Source organism: Canis lupus, chromosome 23 (assembly GCF_003254725.2).
Source record: "Canis lupus dingo isolate Sandy chromosome 23, ASM325472v2, whole genome shotgun sequence".
Lineage (NCBI taxonomy): Eukaryota > Metazoa > Chordata > Mammalia > Carnivora > Canidae > Canis > Canis lupus.
In genome coordinates, this window is record NC_064265.1 from 34,809,105 (window position 1) to 34,832,772 (window position 23,668).

The following is a 23,668-nucleotide window of genomic DNA, read 5'->3' on the forward strand; positions in this document are numbered from 1 at the left end:
ATCTTGAAAATATTTTGCTAAAATGAATGTCAGTCACAAAAGAATATTTTTTTAAAGATTTTATTTATTTAAGAGAGAGCACATGATCAGGGAGGAGACGGAAAGGAAGAAGCAGACTCCTCGCTGGAACTCCATCCCAGGACCCCAATATCATGACCTGAGCCAAAGGCAGATGCTTAGCCGAGTGAGCCACCCAGGCACCCCAACAAAAGGACAAATACTGTATCATTCCACGTATATGAGGCATATACCGTAGTCAAACAAGACAGAAAGTAGAATGGTGCTTGCCAAGAGTTGCAGGGATCAAAGAATGAAGAGTTACATTTAATGAGTACAGAGTTTCAATTTGGGAAGACGAAAAAAGTTCTGTAGGTGGATGGTAAGGACAGACGCACAACATTAATGGATTTAATATCACTGAAGTGTATACTTTAAAATGGTAAATTTTATGTTATGTATAATTTACCACAAGAGAAAAAGGGGAAAAAATCTACTTATCTGTATATATTAGCAACAAACAGTAAGAAATGAAACAGAAAATTGGAGCATCTGGCTGGCTCAGTCAAAAGAGCTCTAAGGGTCATGAGTTTGAGCCCCATATTGGGTGTAGAGATTACTTTAAAAAAATCTTAGGGGCACGTGGGTGGCTCAGCTGGTTAAGTGTCTGCCTTCAGCTCAGGTCATAATCTCAAGGCCCTGGGATTGAGCCCCACATTGCTGAGCAGGGAGCCTACTTCTCTCGCTCCCTCTTGCCACTCCCCATGCTGTGCTCTCTCTCAAATAAAATCTTTAAAAAAAATGTTTTTAAATAAACTAAGTAGAAAATACAATAATTTATAATACCATTAAAATACTGAATACTTAGAGATAAATCTGATAAAGCATGGGAAAGACCAATGTACCCCAAATTACAAAACACTGCTGAGAGGGGGACCTGGGTGGCTCAGTCTGTTAAGGGTCCACTCTTGATCTCAGCCCAGGTCTTTTTTTTTTTTTTAAGATTTTATTTATTTATTCATAAGAGACACAGAGAGAGAGAGGTAGGGACATAGGCAGAGGGAGAAGCAGGCTCCTCACGGGGAAGCCCAATGCAAGACTCAATCCCAGATTCCTGAAATCACGACCTGAGCCAAAGGCAGATGCTCACACCACTGAGCCACCCAGGCATCCCTCAGCCCAGGTCTTTATCTCAGAGTCCTGAGCTCAAGCCCTGTGTAGGACAACAACAAAATAAAACAAAACAACATTGCCGAGAAATTAAAGACCTAAACAAATATTGTGTTCATAATAAAAAATATGTTCATGGATCACAACATTCATTATTGCTAAGATGCCATTCTCCCCAAATGGATTCAATGTAATAATGTATTCAATAAAATATCAGCAGGCTTTTCTTTTTTTTTGTAGAAATCAACAAGCTAATTAGAAAATTCACACAGAAATGCAAAAAGACCTAAAATAGCCAAAACAACATTGATAAAGAAAAATGTAAAAGGCTTATACTGTCTGATTACAAGACTAACAGTAATCAAAACAGTGTGGTACTTCCAAAAATGACAGATACGTATATCAATGAAACAGAGTCCAGAAGTAGACGCACACATACAAAAGCTGATTTTCACCAAAGTACAAAGCAATCTGGTAGAGAAAAGATACTCTTTTTAACAAATGGTAAGACAACTGGGTACGGTGACCTTGGACTAGGCACTATCTTTTTAGATAGAAGCCAAAATTATGATTCATTTTTTAAAAACTGATAGATTGAACTTCATCAAAATTAGGAAAAACACTGAAAAATGAAGATAAGTCACAGGCAATTTCTTAAAAAGCTAAATATATACTTACCATACAACTCAGCAATTAGAGTCTTAGGTATCTACTAAAGAGAAATGTATCTACTACTAAAGAGAAATGAAAGCATATGTTTACAGAAAGAGTTGAACACAAGTACAGGTAAATACATCGTGGTATATCCAATACAGTGGAATACTTTATGAGTAATAAAAAAAAGAATTAACTGTTGACACATCCAACAATATGAATGAATCTTGAAATAATTATGTTGAGTGAAAGACAACTAGGTATCAATGATTTTGATAGAGTAGGTAGATACCAGCTGGTAGCAAAGATAGTGGTGAAAAGTGCTTACATAGTTTCCCACCTCCCAGGGCTATCAGATAAAGAACAGCAGTTGCAAATATGCATTTGCCTTTCCAGCCTGTATGTTCATTATATTTACACTGTGGTTTCGACTCTTACTGTCCTGTAGGGGAAGATGGTTGTGACAGTTCTGGTAAGAATCTTGTAGGATCAAAAACCTCCCCTCCCTACCAGTAGGAGTCCTTTAGGTGACTGGAAACCACCTCAGTTCGAGACCACTCTATGACCCATAACTTATGCAAACATAAAAAGACACTCTCCCTCCTCCTGTGTCTCTGCCTCTCTCTCTCTCTCTCTCTCTCTCTCTCTCTCTCTCTCTCATAAATAAATAAATAAATCTTAAAAAAAAAGAAAAGAAAAGACACCCCTAACTCCAGTGCAGTTACCCCCTATGGGCCTGCCTGCTCTCCCATCTTAAAAGTGTACTGTTCTTAATAAACTGCTTTGTGCTTGCTACTTTCCTTTGGCTGTCTTTAATTGGAGTGCTGATTCTCATACAAATCTTTTTTGGGAAACCCAAAAACCAAGATGACCTCCATTCACACAAATTCTATCACAAATAAATAAATCTTAAAAAAAAAAAAAAAGAGTTTGGTGGCTTTACACTAAATGGTTTCAGTAATAAATAACAATTAGGGCAGAGTATGTAATTAGATTTTTTCCTGATTTTTAAAAATTTAAATAACAGGAAAGAATTATTTTGTTATTTCAATTTTCAGTAGTAACAAAACGTAGAGTCAATGAAAAGAGAGAATTGAAATATACAACAATAATACTAAATTGGAGAGGGGCAAAATTGTTTTGAGTGTTGCATCAGCATGGAATAAGGTAAAAATTACAAAGTAACACTAAATTTCTTTTTAAATGAAGTAGAGTTGATGTGCAATGTTACATTAGTTTCAGGCGAACACAATAATGCAACAATTCTATACTTTATACTATGCTCACCACAATTTTAGCTACCATTTGTCAGCACACAATGCTACTACATGCTATACCTTCCCTACCAGTACCTTTTATCCCCATGACTTATTCATTCCATAACTCCAAGCAAGTATCTCCCGCTCCCCTTCACCCATTTTGACTATCCCCCTCTGGCAACCATCAGTTTGTTCTTTGTATTTATGGGTGTTTCTACTTTTTGTTTATTCTTTTGTTTTGTTTTTTTTTTCTTAAAGATTTTATTTATTTATTCATAGAGACTGAGAGAGAGAGAGAGAGAGGCAGAGACACAGGCAGAGGGAGAAGCAGGCATCATACAGAGAGCCCGACATGGGACTTGATCCGGGGTCTCCAGGATCACGACTGGGCTGCAGGCGGCGCTAAACCGCTGCGCCACCGGGGCTGCCCTCTTTTGTTTTTTAGATTCCACATATAAGTGAAATCATATGGTATTTATCTTTCTCCATCTGACTTAATACACTTAGCATAATACCCTCTAAGTCCATCCATGTTATTGCAAAAGGCAAGATCTCATTCATTTTTATAACTGAGTAACATATGTCACATCTTCTTTATCCATTTATCTATATCTATATCTATCTATATCTAATAGATGCTTGGGTTGCTTCCATATCTTGGCTATTGTAAGTAATTCTGCAATAAACACAGGAGTGCAGATATCTTTTCCTATTAGTGTTTTCATTTTCTTCAGGTAAATACTCAGTACTGGAATTACTGGGTCAGATGGCATTTCTATTTTTAGTTTTTTGAGGAATCTCCATTCTGGTTTTCACAGTGGTTGCACCAATTTACATTCCCAGCAACAGTGCAAGAGGGTTCCGTTTTCTCCACATTTTCAACACTTGTTATTTCTTGTCTTTTTGATTCTAGCCATTCTGACAAGCATAAGGTAGTATCTCCTTATGTTTTTTTTTTATTTGCATTTCCCTGATGATTAATGATGTTCAACATCTTTTCATGTGTTTCTTGACCATCTGTATGTATCCTTCTTTGGAAAAATGTCTATCCAGGTCCTTTGCCCATATTTTGATCGGATTCTTTGGGAGTTTTTTTGGTGTTGAGTTGTGTAAGTTCTTTATACATTTTGGATATTAACCCCTTGATGGATATATCATTTGCAAGTATCTTCTCCCATGCAGTAGGTTGTCTTTTCATTTTGTTGATGGTTCCCTTTGCTGTATGAAAGCTTTTTATTTTGATGTAGTCCCAAAAGTTCATTTTTACTTTGTTTCCCTTGCCTGAGGAGACATATCTAGGAAAATGTTCTAAGGCTGATGTCAATAAATTAGTGCCTATGCTTTCTTCCAGATTTATGGTTTCAGGTCTTAAATTTAGGTCTTTAATCCATTTTAAGTTTATTTTTATGTATGGTAGAAGAAAGTGGTCCAGTTTCATTCTTTTGTATGTAGCTGTTCAGTTTTCCCAGCATTGTTTATCAGACTTTTTCCCATTGCATAATTCTTGCAACCTTTGTCATAGATTGACTGACAATACAAATGTGGGCTTATTCCTGGGTTCCCTATTCATTTCCATTCATCACTGCTTTTTTTTTTCTTTCAATAAAAATAGCATTTTATTCCACTCCCTCCTGCCCTCCCTCCCCCTACGGCCTTCGGTACGCTTTTCCCCTCCCATTCTCACAGCAACATTACAATCAGAAAAAAATAAATCTCAGGGGATGGAATTTCAGAGGAGAGAGGAGATTATGGGTACAAAATCAAATCACAATAGGTATTTTTCAAAATAGATTATTCCATTTTAGTCATCATCTTCTCCCTTATCTTCAGGTTCTCTTTTTCAATTCTGACCCCTTTCTTCACCAACATCTTCATTTCCTCATTAACTACTTCCCAGTCATCATAACCCTCTTTACCCTCTTCTCCTTCTTCCTCCTCGTCTTCCACTACCTGAGCATCTTCATCATATTCTTCCTCATACTTATCATCATCCAGGTCCTCCACATAACCCTCAGCATCTGAGTCAGGGGTCTCCCTGTCCTCCCAGCTGTAGCCATCGAGATACATGAGCTGCAGGAGGAGCTTCAGGTTGGTTATGTCACAACTGAAAAGGTGTGAACTCTTGAGGTTTTCTACTTTTCCAGTGGCTCTATTGTGCTGAGGTCTTTAATTTTGTTGCCACTTAAATTTAGATGAAGTTCAGATGCTTTTCTGCTAATACTTCCAGCCCCCCCTGAGATCTCTGTTATCACTTAGTTCAAGCTTCTAGGGTTTCTTTGGCAAATCTGTGACTGAAGTGAGGCCTACATTGATTATATTCCAGTTCTTCAAATTCATCTGTGAGGCCTTTGATTTTGCCTTCAATCAACTAGCAGTTGTCCAGGACAAGCTCTTCACATCAGAGGGTGTCCTGTTCCACAGCTCTAAATAAATCCATTTGTCCATGTCCATCTCTCACACTCTCTCTCTGGAAAGGCTCCAGTGTGCATAGAACTCAGTCAATCCATACCATACTACTTTGATCTGCAGGTTTGTAGCATTTGTTAAAATCTTGAATTATGATACCTCCAGCTTCGTTGTTCTTTCTCAAGATTGCTTTGGCTACCTAAGGTATTTTGTCATTGTATATCATTTTTAATATTATTTGTCCTAGTTCTGTCAAAATGTTAGGGGTATTTTGATTGAGATTGCAACAAATCTGTAGATTGCTTTGGGTAGTATGGACATTTTAACAATATTTTAATTTTTCCAATCCACAAGCATGGAATATCTTACCATTTGTGTCATCTTCTATTTTTTTCATCAATGTTTTATGGTTTTCAGAGTGTAGGTCTTTTATCTCTTTGGTTAAGTTTATTCCTAGGTATTTTATTCTTTTTGATGCAATTGTAAATGCAATTTTTAACTTCTTTTTCTGCTACTTCATTATTAGTGTATAGAAACACAACCCATTTCTGTGAATTAATTATGTATCTTCCAACTTTACTGAATTCATTATTCCTTTTTTTTTTTAGATTTTTATTTATTTATTCATAAGAGACCACAGAGAGGCAGAGACACAAGCAAAGAGAGAAGCAGATTCCCTGCAGGGAGCCCAATGTAGGACTTGATCCTAGGACTCCAGGATCACTCCCTGAGCTGAAGGCAGACACTCAACCACTGAGCCACCCAGGCGTTCCTCATTTATTATTACTAATAGTGTTCTGATAATCTTTTTTTTTTTTTTCTTGAGACAGAGATTGGGCGGGGAGGCAGAATGAGGGGGAGAGAACCTTAAGATGGCTCCAGGCCCAGTGGAAAGCCCAATGTCGGTTTTGATTTCACTATCCTGAGATCATGACCTGAGTTGGACACTTAACTGACTGAGCCACCCAGGTGCCTCTTGATAGAGTCTTTATATATTTTCTATGTATAGTTTCATTCATTTCTATGTAAAGTTTTACATATTTGCAAATAGTGACAATTTAACTTCTTCCTTACCAATATGGACACCTTTTATTTTTCTTGTTTGACTGCTGTGGCTAGGACTTCCAGTAGCAAGGTAACATTAGATTTTCAGAAGTCAAGAATACATATTTTGATCTGTGAAATAACCACTAAAAGAACAGTAAAAATCAGTTTACTGACCTATATATTCCCTATGAATAGCACCATCATTTTTGCAAAGAGGGAGAGTTATATCCTGATACAGATCACACTGACTTAAAACTAAAAAGTTATGTTTAGAAATTTGGAGAATGGGGATCCCTGGGTAGTGCAGCGGTTTGGCGGCTGCCTTTGGCCCAGGGCGCGATCCTGGAGACCCGGGATCGAATCCCACATCGGGCTCCCGGTGCATGGAGCCTGCTTCTCCCTCTGCCTGTGTCTCTGCCTCTCTCTCTGTGTGACTATCATAAATAAATAAAAATTAAAAAAAAAAAAGAAAAGAAATTTGGAGAATGTAAGAGTTTATAAAACCATATCCAAAGAAGCCAACACACTGGTCTAAGTACAGAAAGAGAAAAACTGTACGGCAGAACATAAAAACTGCAAATATAATATCTTTTGGTTTCTACATTTCCCTAGCAATCTTTCCAAATGATTTCCTTAACTTCTCTGCCCTATACATACAAAATCAACATTTCCTTTCTCTCAACTGCAAAACAAGCAGCATTAAAGCATTCTAAAACTGGAAATAACTGTATGCTAAAATAAGAAGAATGTGCCATTAATGGTGAAATAAGTGTTTTCTGGAGGGCACTCCCCATCTTCTCCAAGAAAGCACAGATTGATTGGTATGAAACAGAATATGTGACTATTCTGTAATGGTATGGGACAATTAGCAACATCGTAGGGACAGTAATTCCTTGGGTTCGCCAATTTGTTACTACTCTATAAAAAGTACCCTTCAGGGGCTTAAAAACAAACAAACAAACAACTAATTTCAATTGATCAATTTAGCACAGACAGCCTTCCTCAACACCAAATGTCCACACCCTAGTTCTGATTCTGTCTGCCCCCTTCCATGGCAGACTGGAACATGAGACCTCCTCTGTACCATTTGTAAGCTATATAAAAAAATCTCTGGGACCTGAAATAGAAAGCTAATAATACCATAAGTCATTTATGACATATGAAACTACTTGGTGGAAAAATACAAGTCATCCCTTACCAATGAACCTTCAAGTAGCAGTTCTTTGCAGTCCCTAAAACTCTGGTAAATTCATATGTCCTATGTTCCAATAATTTAACTTTGTAATTATTTATATATCAATCTCTTTGAAGAGATAAACAGATACCTTCCTAGAAAGATAGCACTTGTATCCTCTACCTCAACTCCCACTGACAACCAAAGAATCAGCACCTTTACAACTCCTGCTGGCTGCTTTCTCACATTAGTAACTTGACGTGTTAAATGGTCTTGGGTTTCCACATGCCCTATATCTGAGAGAAAGTTCAAAATCAAATGCATATAGAAATATTTCCAAAATCCCTCCTCCTTTTAGAGAGATTTTTATAATTTTATAATGCTCCATTGATAAAGAAAGCTACCTAACAAAGCTAACCTAAAACATAACCTACAATAACAGTCTAATGGTAGAAAATTCTGTTGATTGATAAGTAATAAAAACAAATTTCGTTATCTGCTCTGGAGTTAAGATCAATACGAGCAGCTCTCCCACTGTGTACCCCAAGCTGGCAGCCTAAATGAGGGCAGAACACCAATGGCCACTGTCCTCATACCAGAACTCTCCATGGTTTCTAGCTGATTCTCTCTGACCCCAAAGGATTTTATATTAACTCATCTGATCCTTCTAACACTGTCAATATAAACTGAAGGGACATCTAGATTCTGCCTCATGAGTACTGGTCCCTTTCAGGCAGCCTAAACGCCTTGTGCAGTAGGTAAATACAATGTTCTGCCAATAAAACCACTTTAAGGATTTGATGTTCATAAAGATGTAATATTGTAAGGATCTGTAATAACTTCAACACTATCACTACAAAATATTTATTTTCTTCAAATTATAAAAAATTCTGTTTTAAAAATAACAGTTTTATAAAAGCAGGAAATTAAGCATTCAGTGTTACAATATTGTACTTCTCTAAAAAGTAACCAAACAACTTATAATCACAAAGCATATTCCATAAAAATGTTATGTAAATTTAGCTCAGTAACCCAAATATTAGAGCATCTACTATTATTAATAAAACAGGTACTCTTAGCCTAAATAAAACAGACAAAAATATTTGTCTTCATGCAGCTTACATTCTAACACAGGAGATACATAAAACAAATAAAGCACGTAGTATGTTAGTATGTTGTATGGTGATAAGAACTATGGATAAAATTTAAATCTGGAAAGGCAGTATGATGTGTAGAGGATGGAAATGGCAACCACAAGTAAAGTACTCAAGAAAGGAATCCCTGAGAGATGGTGACATTCAAGAAAGAAGAGAACAAGCCATGTACCTAACTGGGAAAAAGCATGCAGTGCAAAGGAAAAAGAAAGAACAAAATACACAAAGGTCCTGAGGTGAGAATGCTCAAGGATAATGTTCAAGGAAGAGCAAGAACATGGGGCGCCTGGATGGCTTAGTTAACGTCCAACTCTAGATTTCAGTTCGGTGATGATCTCAGGGTTGTGAGATCAAGCCCGGTGTTGAGTTCTGCTGAGCCTTAGGATTCTCTCTCTCCCTCTCTCTTTCTCCTTTCCCCACCTGCTCACACTTGCCTGTGCACACGCTCACACTCACACTAAGAAAAGTGTGACTGGTGTAGAATAAACAAAGAGTAAATCAGATGAAATCAGAACGTAACAGGAAGCCAGATCATGTAGAATGTTAGAGGCCATAGTAAGATTTTTTTATTTTCTCCTAAAGAAAAAGGAAAGTCATTAGAGGTTTCTGAGCTACCATGCTGAAAGCATACTGAAAAAGGCAAGGGTAGAAACAGGGAGACCAACAGATAGGTATAGAGAAATGAAAGTGACTTGGACCCGAGTGAAGACTAAAAGAAAAAAACTGGGGGAAGAAATTCAGGAACTCCATTTTAGACATGTAAAATTCTAGGTGCCTATTAGACATCCAGTAGGCTGCAAGGTATCAGTCTGGAACTAAGGGAGGATGCCTGGGATAAAGATTTGAAATTATTAATGAATTTATGCTATGCATTAGACTGAACATCACCAAGGGAGTCAGAATATATAGGAAAGAAAAAAGGTCTAAGGAATAAGTACTAGAGAATCCCAGCACTAATTGGATAGGAAGGAATATAAGAAGAGCCAGCAAAAGAATTAAAGAATGACCAGTGTGGTGAGAGGAAAACCAGAGAAGAGGATGTTCTGGAAACCAAACAAAGAAAGAATTTTTAGAAAGCAATCAGTGATCTGTCAATAAGATAAAGACCACTGAATTAAGTGACATAGAAGTCACCTGTGACCTTAATGAGCTGTTTTACTACTATCATATAAGAAAACACATAATACCTGTAAAGCTTTATATTCCTTTTGAAGATCTTTTATTTTATTCTGTTGCTGGCAAACCCTATTTAGGGATTCATCCTCCAATTCACCAATTTTGGATTTCACACTCTCCATAATATGTTCCAAGTCATTAGCTCGTTGTTCCTGATCGGCTGCTCGGCTTTGTTCTAGCTGAAGTTCATTTCTAAAAACAGACACATGATTTCTTCCCTTAGTATAGAAGGAAATCACATTAACAAACATACTCATCTAACAACATAACGAATTTCTAAAATTTCATTGCATTGTTAAAATTTCTGTCATATAACACAAACCAATGGAAGAAATACAAGGCACCCTTACATATCTAAGCTAAGCTATTACTGAAAGATTTACCTACTAAAAATATTTTTTAAACTTAATATTTAGTCAAAATAGAAAATTAAAGTTCAAGATTCAAGGCATTATTTTTAGAATGCATACCACTGGTATACAAACAATTCAAAAGAGAATTCTGTTTTCTTACTTAAGCTGCTGATTAGTTTCTATGAGCTCCTGGATCATGTTCTGTTGACGTGTTGTTTCCTCCACCAATGTTTTCAAATTCTGCCTCATCCTTTGTGATGACTGTTTATCAAAAACGATGAGATCTACATTTTTTTAATATAATACAGATAGTAAAAAAGGCAAAAAAATTTAAGATAAAAATTAGTTTTAAAAGGAAAAACAATTTTTTTACCATAATGAGAAAGGATAGGATCTAGCAAGAATAGGATTTGATTACCTTTAAGATCAGTTCTTTCGACTAGAGATAAAGGCTTTAAGCCATGCATCATCAACAGCACATTTATGCTTTCCCATTCTGCTTCTTCTCGCTGTAATTACAAGGAGTGAGAGAACGATCAACTTCAATATATAAAGTGAAGAAACACCCTCTCAAATATAATTTCCTTGTTTACAAAATAATGGAACTTTTTCTCCAAAGTTTCTTAATATGAATTTTTTATGCACACATGATGATTAAAATTAAAACAAATGTCTAAAAAATTAGCAGATCAAAAAGAATGCAAATAAGCACAAATAATAAAGCACATTATATAATTCCATACTCATACATATAGGCTGTAATGGATAAATTGAAACAAAAATACCAACCAAAAAACACCTTGTAATTTCAATGAACCAAACAAACCTTAGGGTTTTTTTGCTTAACCAAATCACACCAGGCCCTACTCAAAAGAAACAGCTGCAAGGTGCCTGGGTGGCTCAGCTGGTTAAGCATCTGATTCTAGCTCAGGTCATGATCTCAGGATCATGGGATCAAACCCATGTCAGGCTCTGTGCTCAGTGTGGAGTCTGCTTCTCCCTCTCCTTCTGACCCTACTACCCCTGCTTGTGTGCAGGCTCTTGCTCTTTCTCAAATAAATAAAATCTTAAAAAAAAAAAAAAAAAAGGTTTGACCAAAGTTTAAAGAAAGAAAAGAAACAGCTGCCAATTAGGTCATATTTACTGAACAGTAAATTAAATGCAAGTCACACAGAAACAAGTACCACTTAATGAATAAGGTCACCAAAAAAAATCAAAATGCCTGAATAGTCAAAGCCAATGATGTAGATAGTCCCTTGTATAGTGGACAAGGTCTAACTATAAAAAGGAGTCTGTCCATCTAAGTAACTGATTCTAGTAGCGTCACTCTGAAAGATATTCTCAAGTTTTGTATCCCTGATTCTAAATACCTATTCGTACCATAAACCTGAGAGAGGGACCCTAACTCTCTAAATTTTTTTTTCCCTAACTCTCTAAATTAAGTAAATAAAAACAATAATGGGAAGAAAAGGTAGTAAGAACATACAATACAGATAAGAATAAAAATAGAGATGATTTTTTGGATATTTAAACCCATGATATTAATAGTCTTTTAATGTAAATACAATGATCAATTTGAAATCACTGTGTGAAGTTAACTTACTTGCTTTTTAAGTTATGTGAGTATATTTGAAAAGGTAATCTGAGTGAATTTACAATCAATGTTTAAGTGCTTGAAAAATATAATTTATAAAATAGTTTTTTTACTAGTGATATAGTATTAAATATTGTAATAGCTTAAAGATTAATATAGACAAAGTACATATAAAAATACTACTCTCCACATTCAAATGCCCCCAAACATTAAGCTCTCTACTGGTATGACTACAATAGCACTATTACTAACAGCACCAAATCTTTCCTTTTGACTGCTGACTTTCTTCACCTTCTTTATCCCTTCTACACTTCTCCTCCTACAATCTTTTCCCTTATTTATGTTGTTGGTCACAAAGATTCATGATCCAGAATTAAAATTACTGAAGCTATCTGCTTTAGGAACCAAAAGCTATGTGGGCATCTCAGTGGCTATCTACTATGACTCATAAAAACCAAGTACTCTGTAAATAATGCCACACATTTTGAATGATCAAATTATATATATATAATTATATAGTTATTATATATAATTATATATATTATTTATAATATATATATAATATTTCAAGTTTACCTGTTTTTCAGTCATGAGTCTGTTTAATGATTTACTGGACTCCTAGGCTTTAGGGGCTGCTGGAGATATAGTATCTTTTGTTAAATCAGAAGAAGTAGATTGGCAATAAAAAATATTCACGTTGCCTAAATGAAAAAAGAAAAAGTTCAATAGGTGTTAAAGAAAATTATATTTAAAAGAATGGATAACCCTTAGGCAATTTGAGCATTCCTGTGTCAAAACTTGTATGACTTCCTAGAAAGCTGATTTTAAGAATCATTAGAATAAATCCTATCTTATAATGTTCTCCTCTAGAAATAAAACATTATGAGTTTTACACACACACACAGAACTATTTGTTTTAATTAGATATGTACAAAGCACGTGCTACTAATAAATAAACTGCTATCTTGTGGAAGCTGCTTCTTGAAGCCAAAAGAACTATACCTGACCCAAAGTTATAGGCCAGTCTAACAATTCACTGGACTAAACTCCAAGGGTAAATGCAGTGCCACTTGCTTAGGTAGTCTGTATTTCTTTTTTTTTTTTTTTTTTTTTTTTGGTAGTCTGTATTTCTAAGTAGATCAGAGGCTAGCAACAAAGAATTCTGTGTGACTGGCAGACACAAAAGTTTATATTCAGTCTACCCTACCATTACTTCTTCTTATCATCTAAGACTTTATCATCCTATAGGGAAATTTGGATTCTTTGGTATGTAGATATAATTCCTCCTTTCAAGAAGCACAATCATACACATTCATTAGCATCAGGAACTTTTAGATCTTGAGAGGACCTTGTATAGTGTTTAATCCAAAATCTCTAGCTGTTCATAGCTGGCAGAGCAGCATATGAGAGAGTTGTACCAAGACATCAGGTACTATAACCATCTGAATCCCAGAAAAGTGAAATGATCTTCTCAGAATTACTAAGGAAAAAGGTAGGCCTCTTCACTGCCAGGTAGTATTTCTTCCAAAGCACCCTTCTACTCTTTTATGTCTGTTTCAGATAGTGAAATCCAACCAAACAATTTACCAGTCACCCTTAAGTCTGGTCTACAGGGTGCAGTCTTTCTACCTTATTTTCAGATAAACCCAATAACATGTTACAAATTCCCAAATTCTGCCACTTTTGTGCTTAATGTCATACTATCTCCCCTGTAAGCTTTGGTCTCTTTAACAACTCAACCACCCTTACTTTGGTAACCCATCCTGCTTTTACAAACCATTCACCTAGTTATAATTTCTCCTAGGCTTTAGGGGCTGCTGGAGATATAGTATCTTTTGTTAAATCAGAAGAAGTAGATTGGCAATAAAAAATATTCACGTTGCCTAACTGTATTAGAGAAATTTTTAGAAATATACAAAAATAAATAAATAAATGTAAATTTAGAGAAATTTTTAGAAATATACAAAAATAGAGAAAGTATAATAAATCCACGAATACAGCTTCAATGAAAGCCAACATTCTTGCATTCTTATTTCATTTCTTCAATGTTTAGATTTCAGTATACATCTTTAACAAATACAAACTTATTTTATTTTATTTTTTTTAACTTTTATTTATTTATGATAGTCACAGAAAGAGAAAGAGAGAGAGGCAGAGACATAGGCAGAGGGAGAAGCAGGCTCCATGCACCGGAAGCCCGATGTGGGATTCGATCCCGGGTCTCCAGGATCGCGCCCTGGGCCAAAGGCAGGCGCCAAACCGCTGCGCCACCCAGGGATCCCTACAAATTTGTTTTAAACATAACTTCAATACCATTGTCACACCAAATAAAATTAACAATTTATCATCACTTAATACCTAGTCCAGGTTCAATTTTCCTTAAAAATGTCTTTTTTTTTTTTTTCAAATCAGGATCCAAACAATGTCCAAATGTAGCACTCTAAAGTTTCTTTTAATCTATAGCAGTCCTTCCCCTCTTTTTTTTTTTTTTATTTTTATTTATTTATGATAGTCACAGAGAGAGAGAGAGAGAGGCAGAGACACAGGCAGAGGGAGAAGCAGGCTCCATGCACCGGGAGCCCGACGTGGGATTCGATCCCGGGTCTCCAGGATCGCGCCCTGGGCCAAAGGCAGGCGCTAAACCACTGCGCCACCCAGGGATCCCTCCCCTCTTTTTTTTAACATGCATTTTTTTGTTGTTGAATAATAGGCCATCTGTCTTGTCAAACTACTTTTTTCTTTTAATTTTTATTTATTTATGATAGTCACAGAGAGAGAGAGAGAGAGGCAGAGACATAGGCAGAGGGAGAAGCAGGCTCCATGCACCGGGAGCCCGATGTGGGACTCGATCCCAGGTCTCCAGGATCGCGCCCTGGGCCAAAGGCAGGCGCCAAACCGTTGCACCACCCAGGGATCCCTCAAACTACTCTTATTTCAGATTTGGCTTACTGTGTTTTTGTATTTAACATACTTTTCCATCCTCTATATTTCTTATAAGCTGGTTACATCTAGAGGCTTTATTAGATTCAGGTTCAGGGGGATCCCTGGGTGGCTCAGCGGTTTAGCACCTGCCTTTGGCCCAGGGTGTGATTCTGGAGTCCCAGGATCAAGTCCCACGTCGGGCTCCTTGCATGGAGCCTGCTTCTCCCTCTGCCTGTGTCTCTACCTCTCTTTCTCTGTGTCTCTCATGAATAAATAAATAAAATCTTAAAAAAAAAAAAAAGATTCAGGTTCAGTATTTTCTGGCAAGAACACTTCACAAGTGGTGCTGTGTTTATCCTATTACTATCAAGAGTCAGTCAGAATTTTAAAGTGGGAAGAATACACCCTTGTAGACTAGACATAAGGGTGGTAGACCAGACATAAGGGTGGTATGATACTCCCCCAAAGAGTGTGGAGTATATTCTGACAATCTTCCTAACTACCACACTGGACCACTCTCAAATTGTCAAAATGTCACCTTTCTCCAGATTCAAGGTCTAGCCACTTTTATCCTACTCTTCACTTAGTTAATTCATACCTGACCTTCAGATCCTGGCTCAGATTTCTTTCTTCAGGGAAAACTCCCCTGATCCCATGACTAGATCAGGTCCTCTTGTTATATGTTCTTGTAGCACTAGAAAGAATAAAGTATAGAGGTTTAGCTCAGACTCAGATGGCCTGAGTGACTACTAGCTTAACTATTTATTAAACTGTATGACATGGACAAACTCATTAACCTCTTTGAGCATTGATTTCTTCATCTGTAAAAGAGAGAACACAGTAATACTTACACCTCATGGGTTAAATTAAGTCAGACAACATGTAGAAAGTACTTAGAATGAGATAGCTGGCACATAGAAACTTATAGATAAGTGGTAGTTGTTATATAAGAAGTATGCTCAACAAAATGGATCTTACCTAATCATACCATGGTATGTTGTTAGTTTCGATGCTTAGGTATTTTCTATAAATTACTCAGATAATTACCTAATATACACTGTTTTTATTTACGTATGTTTAGGTAAGACTAAATTCCATGAGATAAGTAGTCTACTTTTGGTGATGGTGGAGTAAGTAGCTCTGTCTCCAAAGTCAATGAAGAAAGTTAAATAAAATACATTCAATTTGAGGCATGTGGCTGGCTCATACAGTAGAGCATACAGCTCTTTATCTCACGGTCATAAGACTGAGCCCCATGTTGAGGGTAGAGATTACTTATAATTAAATATATATATATATATTAAATTCTTTTTCTTACAAATTAAAGAAGTAACACAATAATAAGGAATTGCCAGGCAAAAAAATCAAGGAGAACCCATTTTTTCCCTAAAGGCTTTTGGCAATCCAAAGAAAAAGCTGTGAGAATGAGTGCTAAGGATTAACACTCCCCCCACCACCAGTCCCCCCGCGCCCCACCCTCATTTAAAGTTGTTACCTGTAAGGGCTACAATGCTCAGGATAAGAGTTGACTAGAAGTAAACCACTTGTCCCATTAACTGAAACCTGGTTTCCTCTCCTCTAAGTCAAGAAGGTCCCAAATTAAAAGTGCTTCTGAAGGGTGCCTGGGTGGCTCAGTCAGTTAAGCATCACCTTCTGCTCAGACGGTGATCTCAGGGTCCTGAGATTGAGCCCTGCTTTGGGCTCCCTGCTCAATGGGGAATCTACTTCTCCCTCTCTCTCTGCCCTTCCCCCTTGCTTGTACTCACTCGTGCTCTCTCTCAAATAAATAAATAAAATCTTTAAAACAAAAACTTCCATGCACCTAGCAGAAGCAAATGAAATCTTCTCTGGAAAAAGGCCTTAAATTACACCAAAAAAGGTTTCAAATACAACATCCAGCAAATAGTCAAAGATAACTAAGGCATACAGGAAACAAGACATAAAGAGACTGAAACAACAGTCAAAAGAAAACAAGCAAGAAAGAAGGACTTCTGATATTGTAATTATTAGGTAGAGACAATAAAATAATTATGCTGACAGTGTTCAAAGAAATAAAAATCAAAGCCTGAAGCTTTCAGCAGAGAACTGTAAACTTTTCAATTTCAAGAAAACAGACTTGAAAAAGAATAAGCTAAAAATTTAGAAAAAAAATTACAACAGCTGAAAGATCTCAAATCACAGGCTTAACAGTAAATTAGAAAGCAGAAGAGAAAATTAAATGAACAAATGAAGGGAAGTTAGAACAGACTCCATTTTTTTAGTTCTCTATGCTACCTTCAGGAAAATACAGCAGACTTTCTACTTCAAATGGAGAGGATACATGCAGAGGATAATTGGCATCCAAGAAAAAGGAAAAAATGGAACAGAAGCAGAATTTGAAGATATAATGGTTAAGTTCTGTGAGCCAATGAAAGACAAAAATCAACCGATGAAAGACATGAATCCATGATTCTAGAAGCCCAGCAAATTGCAAACAAAATAGAAAAAAAAAAAAATTACACCTAGGCACATCATACCAAAGTACAGAAAAACAAAGAGAAAATCTTAAAAGAAATTACAGAAAAAAGATTATCTTCAAAAGAGCGAGAGCTGAAACATCAGCTAAATTCTCAGCAGTAATAATGGAAACTAATAGTGGACTAATATACTCAATGTGCTGAAAGAAAATAACTGCCAATCTAAAATTTTAAATCTAAGGGCGCTTAGGTGGCTCAGTTGGTTAAGTATTTGTCTTCAGCTCAGGTCATGATCCCAGGGCCCTGGGACTGAGCCCTGCTTGGCAAGGAGTCTGCTTCTCCCTCTTCCTGCTACTCCCCCTGCTTGTGCTCTCTCCTTATCTCTACCTTTGTCAAATAAATAAATAAAAATCTTAAAAAAATAAAATTAAAAAAATGTTCAACTGCCACAACTTTTTAAAAATTAATTGAATTCTAAATCTAGTGAAAATATCCATTAATAATAAAGGCATAAGACATTTTCAAACAAAACAAATCTGACAGATCTATACTATAAAAAATTCTAAAGGAGATGCTCATGCAAGAGATTCCTTGATTAAAAAGAAATATAGAAAGGAATAAAAAGCAAAGAAATGAATACTGTAAACACTGAGTACATAAAATAAAGTCTTGTGAAGATTAAAAAATATAGCTAAAATACACAATAACAAAATGTGTTACCTGGGAATCAGGTAAATAGAGTAACAGTGTTCTAATTTTGTTTATAATTTCAGTGGAAGATAAAAGTATCTCCTAATATTGGGTATTTTGCAAATTAAGGATGCTTGAGAATTTCCAAAATAGCCACTGAAGAACATAACTCAAGTGTGTAATTTCCTAACAAAGAAAAAAAAAGGAACCATAGGATTAATAAAATAAATCTAAAAGGAGAGAAACAAACTGAAAACAAATGGAACAAAAGAAATATAGATTTAAACTCCCATCAGTAATTATATTAAATGTAAATAGATTAAATGCTCCAGTTAAAGAAAGACCATCAAGCTGGCTTAAAAAAAAAAAAAATCAAACTATATCTTTTTGAAGGAAAAAAGATAATATATTTAAAAACCATATAAAATATAAACATACAAAATGGTAAAGGTAAAAGTATAAAGAAAGGATTGATGGCATGGTAACAGCAAAATTCTTTAATCTCTGAATCCCTATATTAAAATAAAAGCAACTGGGTAACAAAGAAAAAAACCTCAAAGAATAGTATTTGTATCAAAACATAGTGACAGGGGCAGCCTAGGTGGCTCAGCGGTTTAGCGCCGCCATCAGTCCAGAGCTTGATCCTGGAGACCTGGGATCCAGTCCCGCGTCGGACTCCCTGCATGGAGCCTGCTTCTCCCTCTGCCTGTGTCTCTGCCTCTCTCTCTCTGTCTCTCATGATTAAATAAATAAAATCTTTAAAGAAGTAAAAAACAACAACAAAACATAGTGACAAAGTATTCCCCCCACACATCAAAATATAAGTGAGTGGGAAAAAAATCACTAAGGATGCAAGAACTGCAGGATGATGGCATCTGTGCAAGAAAAAAAAAAAAAACACAAAAAACCAACTGGCAGTATTTAAAAGTTATAAAAACAGGATTCCCAACCATTAGCATTCACTAAAATTCACTATTGCACTAATATGAAAACAGGTGAATCTGGAAGGGCTCACCTGTTTGTGCCATAAGAAGGACTGCAGCTGCTAGAGTCCTATAAACATTCAAAATTAACATGCTAGAGCTCCATGACAGGGCCCACAGTTAAAAGATACTTCTGGGTATGGAACTAAAATTGAGCAAGACAGGGTCAAGAGAGAGGAAGGGAAAGTTGAGACCAAAGTGGGTTGGTAACAGACCCAGGAAAGCTCAGAAAACAAACTGCCATATTTTTTAACACAACACAAAGAAACAGAAGAAGTCTGAGAAATCAGAAAGGCTTTCCTGAATTCTGTCCCACTGTAAAAGTTCAGGAAAAGAGGATTGTGGAGAAATTGCAGAATAAAAAGTACCAGGAATGTGTCTCCCCATCTAGACAACAATTGCACTGGCAGGTTCTGTCTCAAGTAACTATTTTGGAACTCTGTGGAGTCTATTGAGGTTTGCAAATTCCAGGGAAACCTAAAATGATAATTTGTGGTTAATTTCAATTTAAGCTCCTAGCGCAGTAACAATTACCCATTCTCAATCCCCATTCCTAAAACCGGCAGCTGTGTTTAGCATACCAGGAGCAGCTTGCACCCAGTCTGTACAGATCAGGGTAAGCAAAAGAATCCTTTGCTCCAAATATCAGGATTCTGTGACCTGATTAGTTATTACTGCTTCTCACTTCAAAGGAGCAAAGAAGCTAAAGTGACTACTAGGAAACTTAAAGAGCCATTGTTCTTTTCTCCTCTTCATTGTGCTGTCTTGCCCCTTTTGGGAGCTAGACATTAAAGACTACACATATTTTTAAAAAATGATAAAAAAAATAAAAATAAAAAAATAAAAGCAAATACATATAGGGGAAATTAGAAAGTTATTACATATGCTGAGGGAAAGGTGCAGGTTGAAAAAAACCTGAGAAGACCTTAAGTTTACACCTCAGGTTGATCTTTGGCACAGAGAGCCTACAACAATCAAAAACAAAAACACAAGCAAAACCCAGTAAAGCTTGGTGAAGAAGATTCTGATTTTCAGAATCATCACATTATTAGATTCAAATGTCCAGTTTCCAACAAAAAAGTAACAAACACGCAAAGCATCAGGAAAGTATGGCATATACAAAGGAAAAAAAAAACCAACAAGAAAATAGTTTCTATCCCTGGGCTGGAAAGAAAAAATAGAATTGATGGTAGATCTACTAGACAAAGACTTTAAAACCACCATCTTAAAGAATTAAAGGAAGAGGGACTACTGGGTGGCTCAGCGGTTGAGCATCTGCTTTTGGCTCAGGGCGGGATCCTATGGTCCTGGGATCGAGTCCCACATTGGGCTCCCTGCATGGAGCCTGCTTCTCACAGTGCCTATGTCTCTGCCTCTCTCTCTTTCTCTCTCCCTGTGTCTCCCATGAATAAATAAATAATATTTTTAAAAAAAGAACTAAAGGAAGATGTGCAAACAAATTTATATGAATAAATTTAATTATCAATAAAGAGATGAAAAACCTAAAAAGAAATAAGAAAGAAGGGCATCTGGGTGGCTCAGTCCATTGGGCATCTGATTCTTGGTTTTGGCTCAGGTCATGATCTCATGAGTCACAGGACTGAGCCCTATGTTGAGTTCCCCATTCAGTGGGGAATCTGCTGGAAAGATTCTCTCTTCCTGCCCTTCCCCCCATTCTCTGTCTCTAAAATAAATAAATAAAAATCTTAAAAGAAAATAAGGGTAGGGAAAGAAAAATAAGATTAAAACAGAGAGGGAGGAAAACCATAAAAGACTCTTAACTACAGGAAACAAACTGAGGATTCCTGGTGGGGGGTGGGGGTGTGTGGGGATGAGGTACCTGGATGATGAGCATTAAGGAGGGCACTTGATGTAATGAGCATTGGGTGTTAAATGCAACTGATGAATCATTAAATTCTACCCCTGAAACTAATAATATACTATATGTTAACTAAATTGGATTTAAATTAAAAAAAAATTTTTTAAGAAAAAAATCATAAGCTAAAAAGGGCAATAATTGAAATAAAAAATTCACTAGAAGGGCATGCCTGGGTGGCTCAGTAGTTGAGCATCTGTCGTGATCCCAGGGTCTAGGGATCAAGTCCCACATCAGGCTCCCTGCAGGGAGCCTGCTTCTCTCTCTGCCTATGTCTCTGCCTCTCTGTGTCTCTCATGAGTAAATAAATAAAATCTTTAAAAAAGAAAAGAAAAGAAAAATCACTAGAAGCAATCAAAGGAAGATTTGAGCAGACAAAAGAAATAATTTCCATTTCCCTATCTTCAAACTTACTGATAAACCTAGAGAACAGTGCCTAAGGGATATCACCAAGCTGGCCAATATAAAAACTATGGGAGAAAAAGAGAAAAGAGTGGCAGAGAGAATAAAGAAATAATGGCTAAAAACATCCCAAATTTTTTGAAAGACACAAATACATACCTTCAATAAGTTCAAAGAACTCCAAGTAAGATAAACCTAAAAAAGAACCACATCAAACTTCTGAAAGACAAAGAACCTTGAAAGCAGCAAACATGAAGTCACCCATCACATACAAGGGATTCTCAATAAGATAACCTGTAGATTTTTCATCTGAAACTTTAGAGGCCAGAAGGTATATAGAATATGATATATTCTAAGAGTTAACAGAAAGAAACCATCAGTCAAGAATCCTGTATCTGGGGGCACCTGGGTGGCTAAGTAGGATTGAACATCTGAATCTTGGTTTCAGCTCGGGTCATGATATCAGGGTCCTTGGACTGAGCCCTACGCTGGGTTCCTTGCTCAGGGGGGGGATCTGCTTCTCCCTCTCCTCCCCCTCTCATCACTCTTCCCTCTTAAATAAATAAATAAAATCTTTAAAAAAGGGGATCCCTGGGTGGCGCAGCGGTTTAGCGCCGGCCTTTGGCCCAGGGCGCGATCCTGGAGACCCGGGATCGAATCCCACATCGGGCTCCCGGTGCATGGAGCCTGCTTCTCCCTCTGCCTGTGTCTCTGCCTCTCTCTCTGTGACTATCATAAATAAATAAATAAAAATTAAAAAAAATAAAATAAAAATAAAAAAAATCTTTTAAAAAAAAATATCCTGTATCTTGCAAAACTGTCCTTCAAAAGTGAGGAAGAAATTAAGTCATTCCTAGGTTAAAGAAAAGTTAAAGGAGGTCATTCCCATTGGATGTCTCCAGCAAGAAATGCTAAAAGGAATCCTACAGGTTGAAATGAAAGGACACCAGACAGTAACTCAAGCCACATGAAAAAAATAAAGATCTAAGTAAAGGTTAATGGCATGGTTAATGACATGAAAAATATAAAAGCTAGCATTATTAAAACAATGGTTTGTAACTCCACTTTTTGTTTTCTACATGATTTGAAAGACAAATCGTTTACAAAAAAAATAATTAAACACTGATATTATTATAACTTTGGTTTATAATGTCACATTCCGGGATCCCTGGGTGGCGCAGCAGTTTAGCGCCTGCCTTTGGCTCAGGGCGCGATCCTGGAGACCCGGGATCGAATCCCACATCGGGCTCCTGGTGCATGGAGCCTGCTTCTCCCTCTGCCTATGTCTCCGCCTCTCTCTCTCTCTCTGTGTGACTATCATAAATAAATTTTTTTAAAAAATTAAAAAAAAATAAATTATAATGTCACATTCCTTTTTTTTTCTTTACATTACTTTTTCTACATAATTTAGAAACTAATGAAAAAACTAATGCATTTAAAAGAATTATTAGCTTATGTTTTGTGGCACACATATATTAACATGTGATTGTGTGACATCAGCAACTGAAGGAAGTAGGAATGGAGCTGTAAAAAGCAGAGTTTTTGCATGTTATTTATATTAAACTGTTATAAATTTAGAGTGTTATAACTTGAGGATGTTAAATGTAATTCTCATAGTAACAAAGAAGACAGTGATAGAATATATACAAAAAGAGGAATTTAAAGATTTCACTCAATAACATCAACCAAACACAAAAAACCCAGTGATACAGAAAATGAACAGAAAACCTATAAGACAAAAAGAAAAAAGGCAAAATGACAGAAATAAGTCCCTACTTACAGCAATTACTTTAAATGTAAATGGATTAAACTCCTCACAGATTGGCAGAATGGATAAAAATATGATCCAACTATATGCCATCTAAAACAGACTCACTTTATTTATTTTAAAGATTTTATTTATTTATTCATGAGAGACACAGAGACAGAGAGAGAGGCAGAGACACAGGCAGAGGGAGAAGCAGGATCCATGCAGGGAGCCTGATGTGGGACTCGATCCCGGGTCTCCAGGATCATGCCCTGGGCTGAAGGTGGCACTAAATCACTGAGCCACTGGGGCTGCCAGACTCACTTTAGATCCAAAGACACAAAGAGCTTAAAAGTGAAAGGATGGTAAAAGATATTCCACGCAAATAAGAACCAAAAGAGAGCAAGCGTGGCTTTATGAATATCAGACAAAAAGACTTTCAATCAAAAAAATATTATGAAAGACAAACGACATGAGATATTAAGCTAAGGTTCAATACAGCAAGAAGAGATAACAATTATAAAAATGTATACACTTAATAACAAACCATCAAAGCACATTAAGTAAAAATTGACAAAATTAAAGGAAGAAATAATTCTATAATAATA

The 23,668-nt window shown here is 36.4% G+C and overlaps 1 protein-coding gene and 1 pseudogene across 12 annotated transcripts in view; both read right to left on the reverse strand.

Moving 5' to 3' along the window:
- CEP70 (centrosomal protein 70) overlaps window positions 1-23,668 on the reverse strand; it is a 120,373-nt gene that overhangs the window by 77,205 nt on the left and 19,500 nt on the right. For 8 of the 12 annotated variants that reach the window (XR_007405134.1, XR_003137339.3, XM_035704801.2 and 5 more), the window contains exons 3-7: window positions 15,505-15,600; window positions 12,561-12,685; window positions 10,809-10,899; window positions 10,551-10,674; window positions 10,049-10,229 (exon numbers count right to left, since the gene is read on the reverse strand). Coding sequence is in view for 10 of the 12 variants with exons in the window: in XM_035704801.2 (XP_035560694.2) it covers window positions 10,049-10,229; window positions 10,551-10,674; window positions 10,809-10,899; window positions 12,561-12,575 (411 nt within the window). In the remaining 2 variants the exon portion in view is untranslated. Of the gene's footprint in view, window positions 1-10,048; window positions 10,230-10,550; window positions 10,675-10,808; window positions 10,900-12,560; window positions 12,686-15,504; window positions 15,601-21,472; window positions 21,509-23,668 lie in introns of all 12 variants that reach the window. The other 4 variants (XM_049099730.1, XM_049099731.1, XM_049099732.1 and 1 more) reach the window with 3 other exon arrangements.
- On the reverse strand, window positions 4,800-5,928 carry LOC112660954 (putative acidic leucine-rich nuclear phosphoprotein 32 family member C; annotated as a pseudogene).